The following is a 21,392-nucleotide window of genomic DNA, read 5'->3' on the forward strand; positions in this document are numbered from 1 at the left end:
AGGGTGAAGGGAAATTCCCAGAAAGTCATCAGATAAAAGCAACACAGGAGATTGTAGTATGGCCTGTATGCCTCAGAGACAGCTAAGATGTGTATTATTTTCTCAGCTTTGGGTTGTCACTCTCAATGCTACTGGTAGAATCTGGCACTGCTTGCTATCAAACCAGCTGAGAGAGCTTGTTAAAAACTTAAGGTTCCAGAGCTTATCCCAGACTACGGCTCATTAAATTTTTACATATTCCAGAAATCTACATTTCTAACAATTCATGCATCTAGTACAGGATGGAAGCTTGGGAATCAGTAGTATCTGCTACTTAATATTGCCACACCTCTTTTCAACTCATCCACGAAAGCATCATTATTATAGTTCACATTTGTTGAAAACTCACCATAAGCCAGAGGCATTTCTAAGCACTTTAATTCTGTTTATTTTATTTAATGCTTCCAACAAATTTACCATGTAGATATTATTAACATTTTTGACTTAAGACAGAGAAATTAGGTAATAAAGCTGACAGCTGAGCACAGGCAGTCTGATAAGAGAGCCTGTTCTCTTTCTGACTGTGCCATCAGGATAAAATTAGCTAAGTGAAGTGAACTTTTTCCTTCAGCTCTTTACAATTCTATCCTAGACGTCGTTTAAAAAGTCATCATATGTATATCATACTCTCTGATTGCTGGTGAGACATTTTAATGAAAACAGGGAAATTAAAAGTGAATAATTTCAGTTTGGCAAACAAAACATTTTACACACAATGTTGTCATAAAAATATATAATGGAAGCCCTTCCTGGTAGAAGTTGCATATAATTCCTAAAGAACGCCTCACACTTATTACCTACTTCTCCCATTTTCTCAGTTGTAATATTAGCTATGAGCTTAACTAGGAAGTTGATCAGTTCAAAAAACAAGAAATGTACATTCACCTCTTTAATCATTATATTTGATATTTGAATACTTACATTTAACTCATTTTTTAGCATTTCTTCAAGATGATGACCTACATGTTCTTCATCTTCCTTGGTGTCCATAACTATGCAAATGTGTTGTGAAATTCTTTCTGAGGTACAAAATTTAAAAAAGAAATAAGTTTCAAATATAATATGGAACAAAGTCCTAGTATACTGAAACCTATTCTTGCCTGCTGTTCATACATACTGAACAAGAAGAGGAAGGTGTTAACTTTGGGCTAAGCGGAGTGACTTGGACTACACATTGAGATGTCCTTGACTTTTTTAACCCCCAAATCAATAAGTCTATCTATTTTACACTTTGTGGGTAGCTAACCAGGACATGTATAAGCAACAGAAATAAGAAATTCTAGAATACATTTGAATGGGAGTAACTGAATGTAATAGCCATTCAACTCGTCGATTCAATCTGTCCACGTTTATAAGGAGTCTTACAGATTCTGATAAGATCCCATCTCCCAGGCAGATCTTCTCTAGGCTCTATTTCCTGTGTGCAGCTCACTGTGCCACCTAGTGTCCTGGTTAAGTACAACATTCCCCTTGGCATTCCTCTTAATTTAATTTAATATAAGTTCCTACCACTTAACCATTACCACAAGTGAAAATGCCAAATGGATTCTCTTCAAATTTGGAAGGCTTATTTGACATGATCTGATTTTTAAAACATAAGCTATATGACACAGTGATATTCACTGTTGTAAACCCTCAATGCACTCTCCCAAAAGATGTGCAGTCTTGCTCTACAGTAGACAGGTCTGACATACTAAGAAACAGCTAAATTGCTGCCAGTCAAGGAGACAGTGCATGGTATTATGTCATGAATGAAGGAGGAAATTGTAATTTTAAACAGAAATCCCAAATCAAAGTTAGTTTGATTAACATTTGACCCAGCTGCTTCTCACATGGGCAACTCCAGACAACATGCCTTAAGTAAACATTGATCTGGAAATAGTTAATGATTCTTGCAAGCATAGTTGGGGAGGACAGACTATTTAAAATAATATCTTCACAAGTTAGTAAGACTATTATTACTAACTACCTCCCACCTATCAAGAATATTATAGTAAACTAGAGGCCTGTTGCACAAAGAGATTCATTCAATAGGCCTTCCCTTCCCCTGGATGCCGGCAGCAGTTTTCCTCCAGCACCCGGGACCCAGGCCTGAGCCTTCAGTCTTCACTCTGCCATCATTTCGTGCCTATGTATGCAAATCAACCGCCATCTTTGTTGGGTTAATTTGCATACTCTCCTGATTGGCTGGTGAATGTAGCGAAGGGACGGTCAATTTACAAGTTTGTCTATTAGTAGGTAAGATGTTTAGAGAAATTTGGACTGTGTCATGTCCTAGCAAAAATTCAGACAGATTTTCAAATGCCTCACACACACACACAAAAAATTATGATTAATTTTTTTATTATATAGGAATAGTAAAGATGGGATTTTGATGATGATTAAATGAGTTAGTATATATAAAGTTATGTAGAGTACCTGGTTATAAGTAAATCCCAATAAATCACAGGGTAACTGTTTTTGTTGTTATGTTGACATATATTTAGTGATAATTGAATAAGATTCCTTTTGTCTACACAAAACATAACCCAATTCTAACTTCAAACTGTCCCATGAGGTTTAATGTTTCAGAGTTGGATAAATAATCTCTCTCAACTTTGTCCCACTAAGGCTTCTTTTCAAATTTAAAAGTTTTACCAAATATGCAGTAGTTATGTGTAACAATGGAATATTCATCTTGAGTAATAAATAATCCTGTTTCCACTCCTGAATTCCTTTAAAATTAACATGGATACCTTCTACTGAGGACTGTTTGTATCTTGGTTTGTCCATTAGATATAGGTTGAAGCATCCTATGTGATCTTTATTAAGAAATTCCACAAACACACTCTGACAATCTAAACTGGGAATGTTAATGTACTTAAGGTTTTCATAAAATAAATAAATAAATAACAGCAATGACTATATATTTGCCATATATTTGAAAGGCCAAAATGAAAAAGAATGTAGCTATAGTAACAGGGTTCAAATAAACTGAACCTCTTCAATTTATTGCCCAACTAATAGAAAGAGAAAAAATTTATATAACACTTAAAGTTCTTTTTTTTCAAGAAGCACAAAACTCTTTCCAAACATAACATGATTAATCCTCATTGCTTCTCAAAGCAACGTCTTTAACATCTTCCTTGAGGTTAATGATGAAATCAAAACAAAAAAATAGACGCCTTTAGAATTCTTAATCTGTGATTCTATTAATACAGCACGTCTTAGAAATTTTTATAGGTTAAGATAAAACAAAAGCACTGGTGAGAACTATGAAATCATGTTACTTCCCAGAATCATAAAAACTCTAACACAGGAACCTAGTCTTTGTTCTCTCCCCTGAAAAGACCTAAGGATAAATTGGAGAAATACTGGAATTAACATTAAATCCTACCTGACCTGTCAACTTGATGACTAATGTTAAACCCTAAGTTTTCATTTTCACACTACCTTCTAGCTTTTAAAAATCTTCCTAAAAGGACACTTGTGGCACATGATAAAATATTTTGATAATGAAACCATTAGGATACATCCCCCACCAAAAAAAATATATTTTAAATATGTACTCTCTAATTGAAACTGTATAACTCTTCATTAATATACAGCATCTGAGTGTCACATAGCTTAGTGTGATTTAACAGAGAGAAACCTCAAACTGGAACAAGCCTTGAAGTCTACAGGTTGGTATTAAAAGCCGTAAGTATTAACTAGTAAGTCCACATTTTTCAATTAATATCTTATCCCCATGCATGATAACTTTTAAGTGGCCAAGGTATTGTGCACAACTGCCAATGCAGTCTTCTCCCCTCTCTCTTATCCGCTGGGTATATGTTCTAAGATGTCCAGTGGATGCCTTAAACCATAGATATACCAAACCCTATATATACTGATTCTTGGTATATATGCATGCCATTGATAAAGTTTCATTTATAAATTAGGCACAGCAAGAGATTAATAGCAACAATAATAAAATAGAACAACTATAACAAAATCTATATATAAAAGCCTAAGTGACCAAATGACGGAACGACCAACCGATCAATCGGTCGCTATGATGCACACTAATCACCAGGGGACAGAAGCTCAACGCACAGGATAGGGTTCCCTCCTGTCTTGATCAGGCCTGAAGAGATCAAACTGAAACCAGCTATCCAACATCCCCCGAGGGGTCCCGGATTGCGAGAGGGCGCAGGCCAGGCCACAGGGCCCCAGCCGTGCACAGATTCGTGCACCAGGCCTCTAGTACTGTAACAAAAGTTACATGAATGTGTTCTCTACTTTCTTCTGTCTCCATGTTTCTGATGAGAAATATATAGTCATTCAAATTATTGCTCCCCTACAAACAATGCATCACTTCTGATGACTTTCAAGATTTGTCTTTATTTTTTAGCAGTCTGATTATGAAGAATCTGGTGTGGAATTGTATGAGGTTATCATGTTGGAGTTAACTGAGCTTCTTGAGTCCACATATTTAGGTCTTTAACCAAATTTGGGAATTTTTTCATCTAGAATTTCTTCAGAATTTTTCCCCTATACTGAACTTTCTCCTCTCCTTCCAGGATTGAGATGATCTGTTACTTTCCCACATATGCTGAGCACTATTCATTTCTACCCCCCAACCTCTTTTAATTCTGCAGTTTAGACTGAAAAAATCCTGATGATTGAACTAACTTCACTGGCACTTTCTCTGTCAACAAGTCTGTTTTTATTTTGGTTACTGTATTTTTTTCAGTTCTAAGTTTCCATTAGGCTCTTCTGTAGGTTTTCTATGCCTTTGCTGAGACTTTGCATCTTTCATTTCAAAAGCATTCCCATAATTGTCTAACTACTATGCTGTACAACTAAAAGTAATACTAAATAATATTGAAAGTAAACTGTAATTGAAAAAAATTATTTTTAATTTTTTAAAAAAATTCTGCTAATTTATTTTAGCATTTTTATAATCAGTGCTTTAAAGTGTTTGTCGGATAATTTCAACATCTATGTCATCTCAGCATGGGTGTCTATTGGTTGGTCTTTCCCATGTGAGATAGGATTTCCTGGTGGTTTGTATGCCAAGTGATATTGGGTTATATCCTGTATGCTTGGGTAATATCCTCCCTTACAGTCTCTACTGTACGTCATTCATTTCTCTAATGCAGCCCTTTTCAGCATGTCATGATGTGTTTTCATAAGTGTTTAATTCCAGTATTATTTTAACTAAAGTCCATCTAAATCTAATAGTTTATGAATGAGACCAAAATTTTATTTGTTATATACTCATTTATTAAGTTCCTCTTGGTATACATAAAGTATTCTGTCTTTGTTCAAGGGTTAGAAAATAGACACAATTGGGGTCTTTTCATTTAACTTCACAAAACAACATATACAATTTCTAAAATACCATATGACAAGACACACTGACTCAACATGGAGAAAAAAATATCTAGACATTTGCCTCCATTAATTAAGCATCAGTAGAAACTCATGAGTATTCAGGATGGGGTTTGTATTTTGCAAGAAATTTTCAAATAGCATGGAGGAGAGACAAACTTAAGTACCATGCTAGTTCTATAAGCAAGTGAGAAAAAATCCAGAAGTCAGCCTTCCACTTTATTAAAATCATTTAACACCATGTCGTCCATAAGACCTCATTATCCACTATACGGACCTCTTTCTTTCTTTCCTTCTTTTTGGCCTTGAAGCTAGAATTTGTTTATTTATTCATTTATTATTTTGGTTAATCCTCACCTGAGAATATCTTTCTTTTTTTCTTTCTTCTTCTTCTTCTTTTTAGTTACATGGGCCTCTGGAGCCAAAATTTCAGTGTTCTTAGGCAAATAAACAAGTATACCAAATCAACCATAATCCTTTCCAAAAGATGTTTCAAGCCTTGATCCTTTCAAAGTAAGGACAGTTATGTTCTATTCTCCTGTTGAGTTCCTTGAATCAAAAGCCAATGTTTTTAAAAAGATTTTTATTAATTTTTTTAGAGAAAGAGGAAGGAAGAGGGAGAGAGACATCCACATGAGAGCAAAACATAGCCCTGACTGGGAATCTAACCGGTAACCTTTCAGTGCATAGGACAACACCCAACCAACTCAGCAACACCAGCCAGAGCTCCAAAGCCAATCTTAAGAGTCTATTTTCTGTCTCATGTAAAAAGTTTTAAAGTATTATTATTAAACAGAACCACCACTGTTGAAGTCCCTGACTCAGTCTCACCTGTAAGTAGATGCCTAAGGTTCCTCTGAACACCCTGATAGAGGAAGCTATCAGAACAGGAAGCGGGGCAACAAGGAGTCAATAAACGAAAAGCAACCAACAAGCATGACTACAGGCCACGTGGACAACAGGGTCAATAAACAGAGTCACAAGAAAACCATACATCCCACAGTGAAAAGTCAAAATGGTCTTCTGAAAGTTAGCTCTACTGTTGACAATAGAGAGCAATGGTACATAGTCAGATTTTTTGAAAGGATGATTAATATCAGATCTTAACTAAAATTTGAAATAAGTCAATAAATATAGGATGAAGTTTCCTACCTTAGAACTAATAAGGATAGATATGTGACATCTTGTTTCCTGCACATGTTTTTGCATGTAAGTATATTATAGTTGTCCAAATAAATGATGCAGTACTTTCTTTTTTCCTTTTCATAGTATATATGAATTCTTAGTTAAATGAGAAAAAAATTTGAAGGAAATGCTAAGGAATCTTCAGTAGATTTACAAAATGTATAATTGCTTTGAGCATAAAAGTCATGTTTGTAGTTGTTGTTGTTTTTTCCTACCTACATCAGAGTAAAATGTAACTGGCTGGCTTTTGATTGTTATCAAATCTTATTAAGCTAGTTGCTTAGTACCTCACAGTGGCCTTAGAAGTTTTTGAACATGACAGATTTACTAGTATTTGACTGTGTTTGAATTAGCATCTCACTAATGATGTATTTTTAAAAATTATAAAATTAAACGAAAAAGTGAACTATACTTTTTCTAATCTTGACCCAAATATTTAACTTTCCAATTCAAAAAAAAATTTTTACAATAAGATTCCAAGAAAACCAAACTGCTATTAAATCATATTGCAGTCTTCCTGTTCTTATTAATTAAAGCTTGACGCAAATGTTCTTACAGATCCCCGTAAGATACAGTGCTAATACAATTATTTTCAAGAGAGTGAAGAACAAAAACTATATTATGTACAAAGAAATTATGGTATTAATGTGAAAATTTGGAAAATGAAGCATCATAGTAAAAAACCAGACATCAAAAATTACAATTTCTATGTAAGTCTTAGCTGTCACTTTGCATAGCCCAAAAAGCATAGTTAATAACACAAATGGCACCATGGCTGGGTATCTAACAAGAAAAACCTGAGAAGGACATACCACAGATGCAAAACACTGTCCAGTGAAAGATGTAGAAAACCTGATTTCAAGGTTCTCATCTTTTCAATTTGATTGAAAAGAAAAATAAAGAATATTTAAAAACGCCATGATTTTAAGTAAAAAATATTAATGTAACATGATAAAATTAAGGCATTAGTTTATTCATATGTATACAATATGCACTATAACACAATGAGTCTTCTTAGTTCTCAGTAACACTAAATCAATTTTATTCACATGTGATTTTACTTTATTCCTTTTAGACAGAGCCAATTTAAAAGTACATTCAGCTACTTTCAATGTATAAGCACAAAAGGATCCAACTGCTTTCTTATAGAATAGTTTTTTTAACTGTATTAAATATTAAAATGCAGGTTTTTCTGGATTTAGAGCTTGACTTCATAAATACTTAGCATTAAAAGAAATCACCTGTATCACTGATGTTGAAAATAAAAGCGTATTTTCAGAATATAGTCTAAACTTCTGAACCAACAGGCAATGTTCTATGTCTGAGAAATCTAATTCAATTAATTTCCTTTAAAATGAAGTGTTTATCAAATAAAAACATTACATATAACTGGAAAAAGACATGAAGTTTTACATGAACATTAATATTAGCCATTTGAAACTAATATTAACTAATGCCATTTAAAAATAAATAATTTTGAATTTTAACTCTTTTATTTTTCCATTTTTATATAAACCACTACATGAAAAGAGGTTTTTTTAAATCACAAGTTACTAGGTTTGTACAATCATAAACTAAAAAAGAATAAAATCTAGTGAGTTTTAAAATAGTCTTAAGCCACAAAATTACATATATTGAAACATTTAAGAAGAATGATGGTGGAAAATAAGCACAATCATTTTTTTTTAAAATATATTTTATTGATTTTTTACAGAGAGGAAGGGAGAGAGATAGAGAGTTAGAAACATCGATGAGAGAGAAACATCGATCAGCTGCCTCCTGCACATCTCCCACTGGGGATGTGCCCGCAACCCAGGTACATGCCCTTGACCGGAATCGAACCTGGGACCCCTCAGTCCGCAAGCCGACGCTCTATCCACTGAGCCAAACCGGCTTCGGCAGCACAATCATTTATTTAGGAGTTCCATAGGGACTTTTCTTCTTAGAAGATTTTAGAATACTGATCCTTTTGCCAGAATATGGTCAGCATATTAAATGTGGGTTGGGACTGTTTGAATGGCATATGAGGGTCTAGATAAAGTATGTTCCTGCTGGCATCTGTCATCACTTTAATAGTCTGAGTAGGTTTGAACATACAGAGCAGGCTTGGGTGGGCTCAACCAGCTTGTGTGACAAAAGCACAAAACTTTCTTTGTGAAGTGGCTGTTTATACACTTACCAGTCAGCCCAGTGTCTTGTCCCAATTAATCACATTACTCCCTAGAAAAGTTTATGTTTTAAATTTCACTCATAATAAAAGACTAAAAAGGATAAAAACTAAAGAAAAATTGCCAAGTCCATTTCTCATCCTCAAAAAAAAAAAAGAATATTAAGAATGTTGTGTGACATAACAGTAAATTTGTGATAAACTGTACATTTTTCATTGCAGATGACTGTGTAAAGGACAAATATGGAGGTGCTACTTTATACACATGTTTCCTATTGTTGAATAGTTTACTACAAATAAAAATCCAGCTGAATATATTGGTGCTAAAATAAACTTAAAAATAAAGCTTATCTAACAACATGAAATAAGTTCAAATTTTGAGACTTGCTATAAACCACAATTCAGGAATCTTAGTCAAAAGTTTATCTGAAGTTAGTTACATCAAAACTCCCATATTTGCCCAGCTGGTGTGGCTCAGTGATTGAGCATCAACCCATGAACCAAGAGGGCGTAGGTTTGCTTCCCAGCCAGGGCACATGCTAGGGTTGAGCGCTCGATCCCCAGTAGAGGGCATGCAGGAGGCAGCAGACAGATATTTCTCTCTAAACAAAGTTTCTGTCTCCCTACCTGTCTGCCTTCCTCTCTCTCTCTAAAATCAATAAAAATATACTTTAAAAAAAAAAACTCCCATACTGAACTAAAGATATAGACTTGCACATAAATTAAGATGGACCAAAATATACATGCTGTTCCAGTTTACAAGTACATTTGAGAGTATAAAATGCTCCTGCAAGACATGACACTTAACAAAGAAATGTTTTATCCAGTCTGTAAAAACTAAACTGAAAATAGTTACATCAAAATATAATTTTCCCCAGCTGGTGTTGCTCAGTGGTTGAACATCGACCCATGAACCAGGTCACAGTTTGATTTCCGGTCAGGGCACATGTGGGGTTTGGACGCAATCCTCAGTAGGGGGCGTGCAGGAGGCATCTGATCAATGATTCTCTCTCATCATTGATGTTTCTATCCCTCCCTCACTCTTCCTTTCTCTCCCTGAAATCAATAAAAACATTTTTTAATTAAAAATATAACTTTTAAACCAGCAATAATTGGTAATCAGGTAAAAAAAAAAAAAAAGCAGCTCAGGAGGAACAACTTACAGAATACTAGGCACCCATATCACAGCATTAAAAAAACAGTTCCACCCTAGAAGAGAAAAACTATTACAGCTAAATAACAAACGCTAAACTGGCGGAATTAGCACAAGATGGAAAAAACTAAACAGTACCCAACCAATCCTTTTAAAATTATCATTTTGATTTTGAATTTTAATCTTTTCTCTTTCTCTGGTCATTTCAATGTTACATGTTTTGCCCACGCTCTCTAGAAGACCCAGCATTGGTGCAAAACATTTTGAGTCTCAATTGTGTTCTTGTTCTTTATCAGGCCAACTGAAGATACGGTTTTAACCCAACAGAATCAGAGTTGGGCAGGCTGAATTTTTCAAGCCATCTGCTGTACCCTCCAAAGAGAGATACTGAATCCAGTGTTCACTTCAGTGGGGAGCATGAGTAGCTCCATGACTCAGAAGTACAAAGTGTCCAAATCCAAAGTGCCCACTTAAGGAAAGGAGAGATGTGGGTTTGAATTGTGGATCTGGCTCTTACTGTGTGATCCAGAGGAAGTACCCAAGCCCTCTAAATCTCAGTGTGCCCACCTGCAAAAGGGAGCAATGATATCTACTGTACAGCGTTATTATAAATACATGAGGATAACATATATAAAGTACATGCCATGGCTTTACACCCTGACAAAAATGCATAATCAAATATTATATCCTCTCTATTTTTAAAAAACAAAGATATATGATTTTGGGATAGATTCACTAGACCTCAACATGCATCTGTTGAAAGAAGGTAGAGTAGAAAGGTGAGAGGGAATGGCCACGTACCTATTCCCACAATTTAAGGTCCCCAGACTCAAAAGGAAAACACACGTGCAGCTGCACCCTTGGACATACTGCTCAATTCAATTCAACTCAATGTTAGAAGATGCAAAAGAAAAAAAGACCAGACATTCTTCCCACCTTCATTGATTCACAACCTAAAAGAGGTTCACATCAAGTTATGGGCAATGTTGAAATCCAGAAAGTTCTTAAAATAAATTTTTTAAACTGTTTCAATATATAAATTTGGTGGCCAAAGCAGTCCTAAACTTGAAATGGCTAGAGGCTCAATAGCCATTACCTTTGTATGGAATGTAAACATTTACATATTGCAAGTCTTGTTATGTGGTGAGGTCCCAAATCCCACTGATGATGTGACATAATAAGTGGCGTAATGCAGTAGCTTTGGAGAATATAAAGTATTCCAAGTTCCAAAACACACGTAGTCCAAGGATTTCAGACAAGGGAATCTGAACAATCTCTACTTAAGGAATAAAAGGGCGAGTAACATTATGAAGAGGTAAACTGCTTAAGGTGGAAACCTGGATTGAAGAATGTATTTTCTATCCCTCTTAAGTTAGAATTGGCTTAGAAACCTTGGATATTGTGTAACATGGAAAAATTAACACTACTTACATCACTGAGTTCCTAGAGAAGAAATGATCCATACAAAATGCTATAAACAATGCCTGGCACAAAGTAAATACCAATAAATACCGTGTAAAGAAAGTGCCTAGAAAAATACTTTGAACATTTACTAGGAAAAGGCAAACAGGTGAATACAGAGTTCAGATAGTTATCCGGCTCTATACCATATCATATTTTGGAATTTTATTTTTAAAAATCTAAGAGTTTTCTTTTTCCTCTGCCCAGAGGTATTTCTACCATCAGGCCTCAGAGGTAGTAGTATTAGTGCACGTCCTGGAGGCAGGTGGCAATCTCAGCGGAGCGAACAGGCATGTGGAGCTGATGGAACGTACAAGGATGCCAAGCTCTTAATGCACAGATATATTATTTGGAAAGAAATGAACAATGAAGAGCAACCTAGAGGAATGTTTCCTAAATTTAATGCACAAACTAATCAGCCAGAGTTTTTGTTAAAATGCAGATTCTAACTTAATGTGATGGGGCCAGAATTCTGCATTCAAGTTCTCTCTCAGGGAGTCAGAAGGCTGCTGACCCACACGGGGAGTAGGAAGGCCCCAGAGCAGTGGTCCTCACTGGGACTTGGCAACATCAGAATCTCTTGGGAGTTATTAGAAAAGCAAACCCTGGGGCATAAGGAAATGCTGGGAGATTGTTGATCTAAATCGGCTGTTTACATCCAGGCAGACTTTTCCTGGGAATAAAAGTAGAATACTTTTTAAATACATTAAAAATAAAAGGAGTCTAGGAGACTATGTCACCTAAATAAGAAAACGGACTTCTCTCTGCAAGCAATTACCAAAACTATAGGCCCTGCAATTACACTTAAAAGGTAGGCTTTGACATGCTAAGAAGCCTGCTCTGAGAATATAGAGGCAGAAGTGTATAGAACCACTTACCAACTAGTCATAAAATAGATCATTTCCATTTCACCTAGTTAACAGAGATAGGGCTTTGTAAAGAAACCAAACTGAGTTTTATATTTCCTTGTGTTGAGAATGTAACCCAACCACATCATGGTTTAGCCAACTTCTCCAAAGTAATGTTTACACATCCCCTGGCTCATATGTAAATATATGTCAACAGTTTGATTTATAGCTATAGGTGATCTGTTTATATACACAGATACACAGACACAAATTACAGTACATTAATGGTTTGAAACACAATATCCCTAAAGGACAAAAAACCTGGAGGGTAAACTATAAATAAAGAATGTCATGACCAGAAAAAAGATTTCAGTTTTTTGATTGTTAAATAGGTGGTTTTCCCAACACTTTATAATAGACTGATGCATTCAGAATTCAGATTTCGTTTTCTTTTTCAACTTCCAAGTTTGAATGTACAAGCTGACCTTTCAAACAAGTTTACAAGTTCACCTCTCAGAAACTGAGCACACAGTTCTGTCCTCAATCTATTCTTAAAGAAACCAGTTACTGACCTTGAAAGGCACTGCACTTGCTTCAGGGCTGGGGGTGGACCCTCTTGATGTCTGCCAGGACCATGACTTTCACACAGTGCTGTTCCCACCATGGGAGGGAGGGAGGGAGGAGTGTTTCTGTATGTGGTGAGCTGGGGCCAGGCTTGCTGCTCAACACCCAATGCAGGAAACAGTGCCCTCAACAAAGAATTACCCAACCTCAAATGCCAACAATGCCAAGGCCAGGAAACCTTGCTTTAAGCAATTGATGTTCTGTATAGGCATCATTATTATATCCCAAGCACAGTGTGAAGCACAGGGATAAATATTTGTTGATTATTAAATAAATCACCTCTGTGTAGCTGGGGCCTTAGAGTCATAGAGATGAAAAAGAATGAGAAAGGGGTTATTATACATGGAATGTCTCAAACTACCAAACAAAATTAGTCATTGTCAGAACCAGAAAAAAATTTAAAAAGTCAGTCAGTCCAATCTCTGTGTTTTGGGAATAATATTTTCATATGAAAGATGCTTTCTAATGTACTGATATTATAGTGATGGGGGATCAGTCCCCTTAACAGTAAAAGTAAAATATAAAATCTTTATAAATTTACTAAAATATCGGTTTCTACTTTGAATAGTGCCAATGTCCCATACTTTCTTCAAATTAATAAAGCATTTCCTCTATAAAAAGTAAGGCCAATATGACATAAATCACACATAATAAGTGATATTTCACAAGCGGGAAACAAAGCAACATGTAATTATTTTTCAAAAAAGCAAATCACAGACTTCCATGGCCTACGGGCATTTATACTTCTGAGAATTGTGAGATCTAAAATGTCATGAGAAATTCTGAACTGGCTTACATTTCTGAAACACAGGAACTGAGAGTCACAAGGCCAAACATACCCTTAATAATCGATTCAGCTGCATACAAATCTCGTTTGTAGGTCACCTAAAGGACAGATAAACCTCATTAGACTTAACAGAGCAGGAAGGAATGTGAGAGCAATAAAATTATGCCCCCAAGGAAATTCTTGATTTTAGAGAAACTATAAACACATAATACTGACAATTTCTAAATTACATCAATATCAGCAAATTCTGAATAATGTATTCTATTTCTACAAATGGTTAAAGATTTGTTTATTGAATTCTTATTAATGTAACAGAAGTTTATCAAAGAATATGTGGTAGTATTTATATTAAAGTATTAGAATTATTGTTTAATAGTGAGGTTTTTACTTAGGAAGTAAGAAAAGGTAAGTATAACAAAAATCACCAAATCACATTTTAGTTGAAATGAGGAAATTCTCAAAGGTCAATTCACATTAAGAAGGGAGTTTCTTCTGAATTGAGGATGTCTGTATGTACCCACAAGGTTCACCTTATGAGGATTTTATGGCTCTGATAAAAAGAGCAGAGAAGGCACCACCATGTGCATGAGAATAATCACAATCTTTCCTTAAAAACAGGCAGCCTCCTTGCAATTGTAAGGGGCTCTTTGTAATGTAACCTGACCTGGTCCTATGGCAGATCGTCCCAGGCCACATCAGTGAGCTCAGATATAGAACATGTCAGGTGTACTGCATCACAGAATAGTTCTCCTATACCATAGCACTGAAAATGTAGTAAGTAGTGAACTAACTAATAAATACTATAAGGTCTTAGGAGCTCATCATTCGAGTGCCCAGATGATTAGAATGCAAATGGTCTAAAAACCCACTTTGAGAAGTATTCACCAAATTAGTACCTTTCTATGCCTACAATTGAAACTATTTTTCCCCTCCAAATTATCTCATAGCTACACTAGTACAGAAACTTTGCTCAGCTCAAGTGGCCCAGGGCACTTCTACCCAAAATAGATTCCTGCGCTATGCCTTTATCCTGGCTGATAAATCCTAGCCCAAAACTACAATCCAGAATTAAAGTAGCAGTCAATTTGTAAGATAGATGAGAAGTTGCTCAAGCATTCAACTAATCTATTTAAATTAAATGTGACATTGCTACATTATCTCTAAATCAAGTACATGCCAACCAAAACTAGTACTATAGTTACTGATCTACTATCTGGAAAAAAATAGAAAACAGACATTTAAAAGTTCATGCTGTGCATTTTACCAAATTAAAGGATGTATTGATCTCATTCATTCATTTAACAAATACTTATCATATAACTACTGTGTTCTAGGTCCTATTCAAGGTCCTGTTCTAAGTGCAGGCAACAGAGGATTCAAAAGAATGGGCAAAACTCCTTCACTTGAGTGGATTACATTTTAGTGAAGAGATTTTTCTTATAAGAGACAGAGAATCATTGATCAGACTGTCAAACCTCAGAGGGAAGGTAGGGGAGGGTGGGGGTAAGGGGGAGAGATCAACCAAAGGACTTGTATGCATGCATATAAGCCTAATCAATGGACACAGACAACAGGCGGGTGAGGGCATGAGGGGGGAGGTGGGGGGGCAATGGGGGGCTAAGGACACATATGTAATACCTTAATCAATAAAGAAATTTTAAAAATAAGTAAGTAAATAAATAAAACTCCAAAAGAAAGTGTTAAATGTTTTTCTTTAGTTGTTTGAAAAATCAAAGTTAGCTAGGTATCTGAAATCAAGATTCAATGTTTGCAATTTAAATGAGAAAATGCCTTTTTTCTACATTTGTCCACTGTGTAGGATAAACTTAGAAATTAATGGGAAGGTGGTTAATTACCTTAATTACCATTATTCATCTCTATCCCCTCCTGCTTTTGTTGAGGGATAAGACTGCATTCCAACTTAAAATAGAATTGTGAAACTCCCTTTTTTTCCCTCAAATAAATCTTACTGATGGTTTTAATTAAAAGAAAACTTGGTTTCAAATACTAAAATGCTTTTCTAGCATACTTCCAAGACAACATTTTTGCATTTGAGTCTGTTTTATGAATAAAATACATGTCTTTATTGCCCAAAGGTCCTCTCTCCACTATTATTAAATAATTAACTGTGCAAACAAGAAAGAGTCCTAAATTTCCTTTTTTTGTCTACTTTTTTCTTATAGGCTATGAATACCAACTATGTGCTGATTAAAGGTTTTGTATTTTATTAATATCTTCAACATAAAGCCTTATTGAATACCTCAGCAATACTTCTCAAACACTGTGGTAATAAAATAAATAACAAAATATTCCTGTTAAACTTGTTAAGTACTGAGTCTAAAACAGCCCCTTTTTCTAATATATATCGAAGGGAAAAGTACTGGGAAATGTTATTCTGAATTAATGACTTACTCCTTTTCTTTCAGACTCTTATAGTAATATAGGTTGCCCTTTCCTTATTTTTAATTTCAAAAACAGTTTAATGATCAGTTTTGAAATTGATTTCCTCCTGTCAGCATGACCTGCAGTTTTTCTTTGTCTTTACATGACACATTATGACAGTTACTTCTTAAAAAAATCGACCTTGTAGCGATGGGAGGGAGCCCTGGTCCTCTGATTTACTTGTTTTCACACAGGGCTTTAGAGCCTCAGGGCCACCTGCACCCCAGGGGAGGGGCTCTGGGCAGCTGAGAATCTGAGTCCCACACCTGCCACTCACCTAGGGAACCTAGGGAAGCTCAAGTTCTGTCTGTGTAGCTCGACTGTGCTTCATTGCAATATTTCATCTGGGTAAAGTGTTTAGGTTATATATATATATATATATATATATATATATATATATATATACACACACACACACACACACACACACGAAATATACATACATATATACACATATGCATGTATACATGTGTATACATACATATATGTATTTTTTTCAATGGAAGAAAAACTTGAAACTGAGAGCCACAGACATAGTTTTCTTCCAACTACTAGGCCAGGGCTCTCTCAGCTACCTCCAGGTGAGCATCAAAAAAACGCAAACACTGTCACACCTACTTTGTGTTGTTCCATCTGCATTAACACTCAATATCATAAATGAGACTTTTCAGGGCCAAGTCCAGTTGGCTATCATCTTACATGAGTTAAGTTATACTACATTGAATGTTCTCCCACCTTTCACTGCATAAGGAAATGAATATGTAACTCCAGTAATTAGAATCCAGAAAATCTTAAAATTTAAAGATATATGATGTTTACTAGATACAAACATAGACTAGCGGATATTTATTATATTTATTGCTATTTCATCAATTACATCTATGTTGAAAATATTCTTTCCTCTAGACTGAATAGCTAGATGAAAACCTCCAAAAAAGGAATCATGCCACCACAGTGTCTTTTTGAGATTAAAAAAAAAAGGCAAAAAGTGAGACTGTTTTGTTTCTTTGGTTCTTAACAAGGATGCTAGAACACTTGGCTCTTAAAAAAAAGTTCACATCAAAAGGAATCCTCAAGAGTCAGCCATTCCATTGAGTAATACTATGATGACTCAAACGCTTCAGAAACTCCTAAAGAAGCCTTTTCAGACAACAGGACACAGCTGGATTTCTTAAATAACTGGTTATAAAACTCCTATAAATCTTTCAAGCCTTGAGGATGGTTTTACATTTAGAAACAGGAGGTCTGTTCAATTAGATCTGTACAGTGTAGTCAGTGATCAAATATTTAATTATATTGGGACAAAAACACGGCACATCCATACATTAAAGAGATGGAAGTCCTATAGGTGAGATGGAATTCCACTGAGTGCAGAATGTGTTCACTGAGCCTGACAAGGCACCAGCACTCAGAAAGCATGAGAGCTAACACCTATTCCTGGAGTCAGTCCTGTTCTCTTCTGTGGTTGGTCACTCTTTGGGGAGGGGATGGCTCATTTATGGGGATGTCCTCCTCTCTGCAGGGTGATTTGAAAAAACTGATGTTTCCTCCATGCCCCAGGGTACCTGCTGCAAGAACACTGGCATCAACTCTGAATTTTACCTTTTACATTTATTTCTACCAAAAAAAAATGTATGTAAAATACAGAAATAATAACCCTCCTGGGATTTCTGGTATCAGAGTAACAGTCCTAGTCATTCCCCACACCACTGAGAGGATGAACACCCTGACTTCGGAGAGGTAGGGGAAGGTGTCCTGGCCCTGCTTTTTTCTGGTAGTGCCATGCCTCTTGAGATGTGTTTGTCACTGTGTCAGATTTCTGAATCATGCTCCAGGTACTTGCACAGCCACCTGAGTCCAGTACTAATTTTAGCATAATTATACTAAATCTTTTCTCAAATCTGAGTTTTAGCCAATGGTAGAATCATTGGAATTATTATAGAATTAGAACACTAATGTCAAAGCACATATTCCATTGTTTTGGTTTAAAAGCAACTGAAATAATCTTTATCCATATGAAATGGTAATACCATAAAATTATTTAAATTAGAAGCCTATACTAAAGACATCTCATACAATGTCATCATAAGAGGTTAAATCGGGCTAAATAAACAGCTGGGAAATTATGAAAAAAGCTAGGGGCCCAGTGCACGAATTCATGCACCTTGAAAGGAACTGTGGGCCATGAGGCTGCAGTGGGCACAGGGGCAGGTCTCAGCCCATCCTCTGTGCCCCCACCCGACCCCTCCCACCGTGGCCCCCAGTCCCATCTGCCAGCAGTCCCACTCCTGCTGCCACAACTCCCACACGCTGATGGTGCCAGCCCCGCTCGCACCAGCTGATGGCGCAGAGCAATTGGGGCTGGTGTCAGCAGTGGGTACAAGTGGGGCTGGAGCCGCCAGAGGGTGCAAGCAGCAGCTGCTGTCTCGATTGCCTCTCAGGAGCAGGGGGAGGTAGAGAAGCCATCAGGGGCGATTGGGGACAGCAGCTGCCACTCGCACCCACTGACGGCACCGAGCAATCGGAACTGGTGCCCGGTGTCAGCAGTGGGTGTGAGCAGCAGGGCCAGCACCGGCAGTGGGTGTGAGTAGCGGCTGCTGGCCCTGATCACCCCTCAGGAGCAGACCTGAGGGGTGATCGGGGCCGGCAGCTGCCACTGGCACCTGCTGACGGCGCTGAGTGATTGAGGCCGGCACCAGGCACGGGCAGTCGGTGCAAGTGGCAGCTCCGGCACCAGCAGCAAATGCAAGCAGGGCCAGTGCCGGCAGCAGGTGTGAGCACTGGGTGGGACTGCAGTGCAAGGGAGCAAAGAATCTACACTAATAAAAGAGAAAAATGGTAATTGGCATATGGCAATACCCTTTTCATTGGCTAATGAGGGCTATATGCAAATTAACTGCCAACTAAGATTGGCAGTTAACTGCCAACTAAGATTGGCAGTTAACTGCCAACAAGATGGCGGCTAATTTGCATATGTAGGCACAATGCAGGGAGGCGAAATGGAAAGCAGGAAGAAGCCCCCTACCACTGACAGTGATCTGAAACCCAGGGGGGAGCTAAGAGCTGGGGGGCAGGGCAAAGGCGGCCCTGGGGCCGCCTTTGCCCTGCCCCCCAGCCATGATCGGAGAATCAGGCGCCTTTGCTGCCCTGGCCAGTGATAGCAGGAAGTAGGGGTGGAGCCAGCGATGGGAGCTGGGCACGGTCGAAGCTGGCAGTCCCAGGAGCTAGGGGTCCCTTGCCTGGGCCTAAAGCGAAGCCCACGATCGCGGCGCCACTGCAGCTGTGGGTCCCCGCTGCCCGAGCCGGACGCCTCAGCCAGAGGCGTCCTGCAGGGGCAGGGGTGGAGCCCGCGCGATCGCGGCGTCCCCCGCTGCCACTGCAGGTCCCCGCTGCCAGGGCCGGATGCCTAGGCCAGAGGTGTTAGGCCTGGGCAGGGGCGGAGCCTGCAACCACGGGGAGCTAGGGGTCCCCTGCCCAGGCCTGACACCTCTGCCGGAGGCCTCAGGCCTGGTCAAGGGGCCAATCCAGTGATTGGTGATCGGAGGGTGATGAGGGTCAACTCCTCTGGCCGAGGCATCAGGCCTGGGCGGGGGGCTGGGGGTCCCCTGCCCAGGCCTGATGCCTGGGCCAGAGGCATCAGGCCTGGGTGGGGGGCGGAGCAGGGGATTGGGGGGATATGATGGTCCCCTTGCCCAGGCCTGAAGCCTGGGTCAGAGGCGTCAGGCTTGGGCGGGGGGTGGAGCAAGTGATCAGAGGGAGATGGGGGTCCCCTGCCCAGGCATGATTCCTGGGCCAGAGGCCTCAGGCCTGGGCGGGGGCCAGAGCCAGTGATCGGGGGGAGATGGGGGTCCCCTGTCCAAGCCTGACACCTCTGGCGGAGGCGTCAGGCCTGGGCAAGGGGCCAATCAGGCAATCGGAGGGTGATGGGGGTCTACACCTCTGGCCGAGGCATCAGGCCTGGGCTGGGGGCAGAACCAGTGATGGGGGGAAATGAGGGTCCCCTGCCCAGGCCTGACGCCTCTGTCAGAGGCGTCAGGCCTGGGCAAGGGGCCGATCCTGCGATTGGAGGGTGATGGGGATCAACGCCTGAGGGCTCCCAGTATGTGAGAGGGGGCAGGCTGGGCTGAGGGACACTCCCCCACACACACACACCCAGTGCACGAATTTTGTGCACTGGGCCCCTAGTTTTCAATAATCACCAGAGGCTGGCCCCGATGATAGCGACTGGCACCCCGCCTTGGACTGGTGCCCTTGCTCACCTGCTCCACTATCCCACCCTGGCCGATGCCTGCCATGTTCTGCGCATATCCCCTGGTAGTAAATGCATGTCATAGCAGCTGGTTGTTCAGTTGTTCTGCTGTTCAGTTTATTTGCATATTAGGGTTTTATATATAGAGATATAATGGTGGAAGATAATGAATGACAGGAGGCAGGAGAAGGAAACAGGGAACCAGAAACAACTGCAATATTTATACTCTAAGTAATGTCACCTCACTTAAGAAAAGAAATGTGATATCTATAAAAGGCCTCATAACTGTCATATGAAATACTTTTTTTCCCAATCCATTGCATAACATGCCCCATTAGAATTCAAGATCCTGTTAAAGCACATCATAATTTCAAAAAAATTGGCACTCCCACCCCAGGACTATTGTGGAAAGCAGAGTTCTATTCTCAAATCCAGTTGAGTGTAAGGAAATAGAGTAAAAGGACACACATAGAGAACAAGAAAAAAAAAGTGAATTAAAGCAGTGTTACTGGCTAACTAGATTTTTAAAAATAAGTTGTGTCAAAGTAAATTTTCTTAAAACCAAACAATAGAAATGATACCATACTTTGATGGCTCAGAAAATCCAGTGAAACTCTTTTAAATCCCTTAATGTAGGCAGGCATACACACACACACACACACACACACACACACACACACACACACAGACCCTTTTTCTTCCAGAAAGTGTTTCAGCATGAAACCAAGTATTTTTATACTACATCCCCGTTTTCTAAAGCACCTGTATAAGGTGTTTGTACTTGCAACATGTGTCTTCAGGAATGACATAAGCACAGACAATTCCCAGAACAAAGTACCAACTCCATTACCTTCCAGAGATCAGGTGATCCTTCCACAAGTTTGGCTTTGACATGACAGTATTTTAGAGCCAGTTGCAAACATTCAGTTCCAAATTCCAGGTCATAGTCGCTACACTGGGTAGGGGGAAAAAGAGTTAACAAGTTAAAATAAAATTTTAAGGAAAATTTAATCAATTATTGTATCATCAATTACATAGAAAAAAGGAAGAGCCTAGAGAATTTCCAAGCTCTTTGATTAGCT

General features: G+C 38.4%; 1 protein-coding gene across 1 annotated transcript in view; it reads right to left on the reverse strand.

The window, feature by feature from the left end:
• The window catches only part of CRPPA (CDP-L-ribitol pyrophosphorylase A), a gene marked incomplete at its 5' end in the record, with an annotated part of 163,480 nt that overhangs the window by 106,817 nt on the left and 35,271 nt on the right, over positions 1-21,392 (reverse strand). Inside the window, 3 exons of the mRNA XM_081101934.1 lie at positions 961-1,058; positions 13,672-13,717; positions 21,161-21,265. Of these exons, the coding sequence (XP_080958060.1) occupies positions 961-1,058; positions 13,672-13,717; positions 21,161-21,265 (249 nt within the window). The remainder of the gene's footprint in view (positions 1-960; positions 1,059-13,671; positions 13,718-21,160; positions 21,266-21,392) is intronic.

This window comes from Myotis nattereri (assembly GCF_964212035.1).
Source record: "Myotis nattereri genome assembly, chromosome: 11".
Classification (NCBI taxonomy): Eukaryota; Metazoa; Chordata; class Mammalia; order Chiroptera; family Vespertilionidae; genus Myotis; species Myotis nattereri.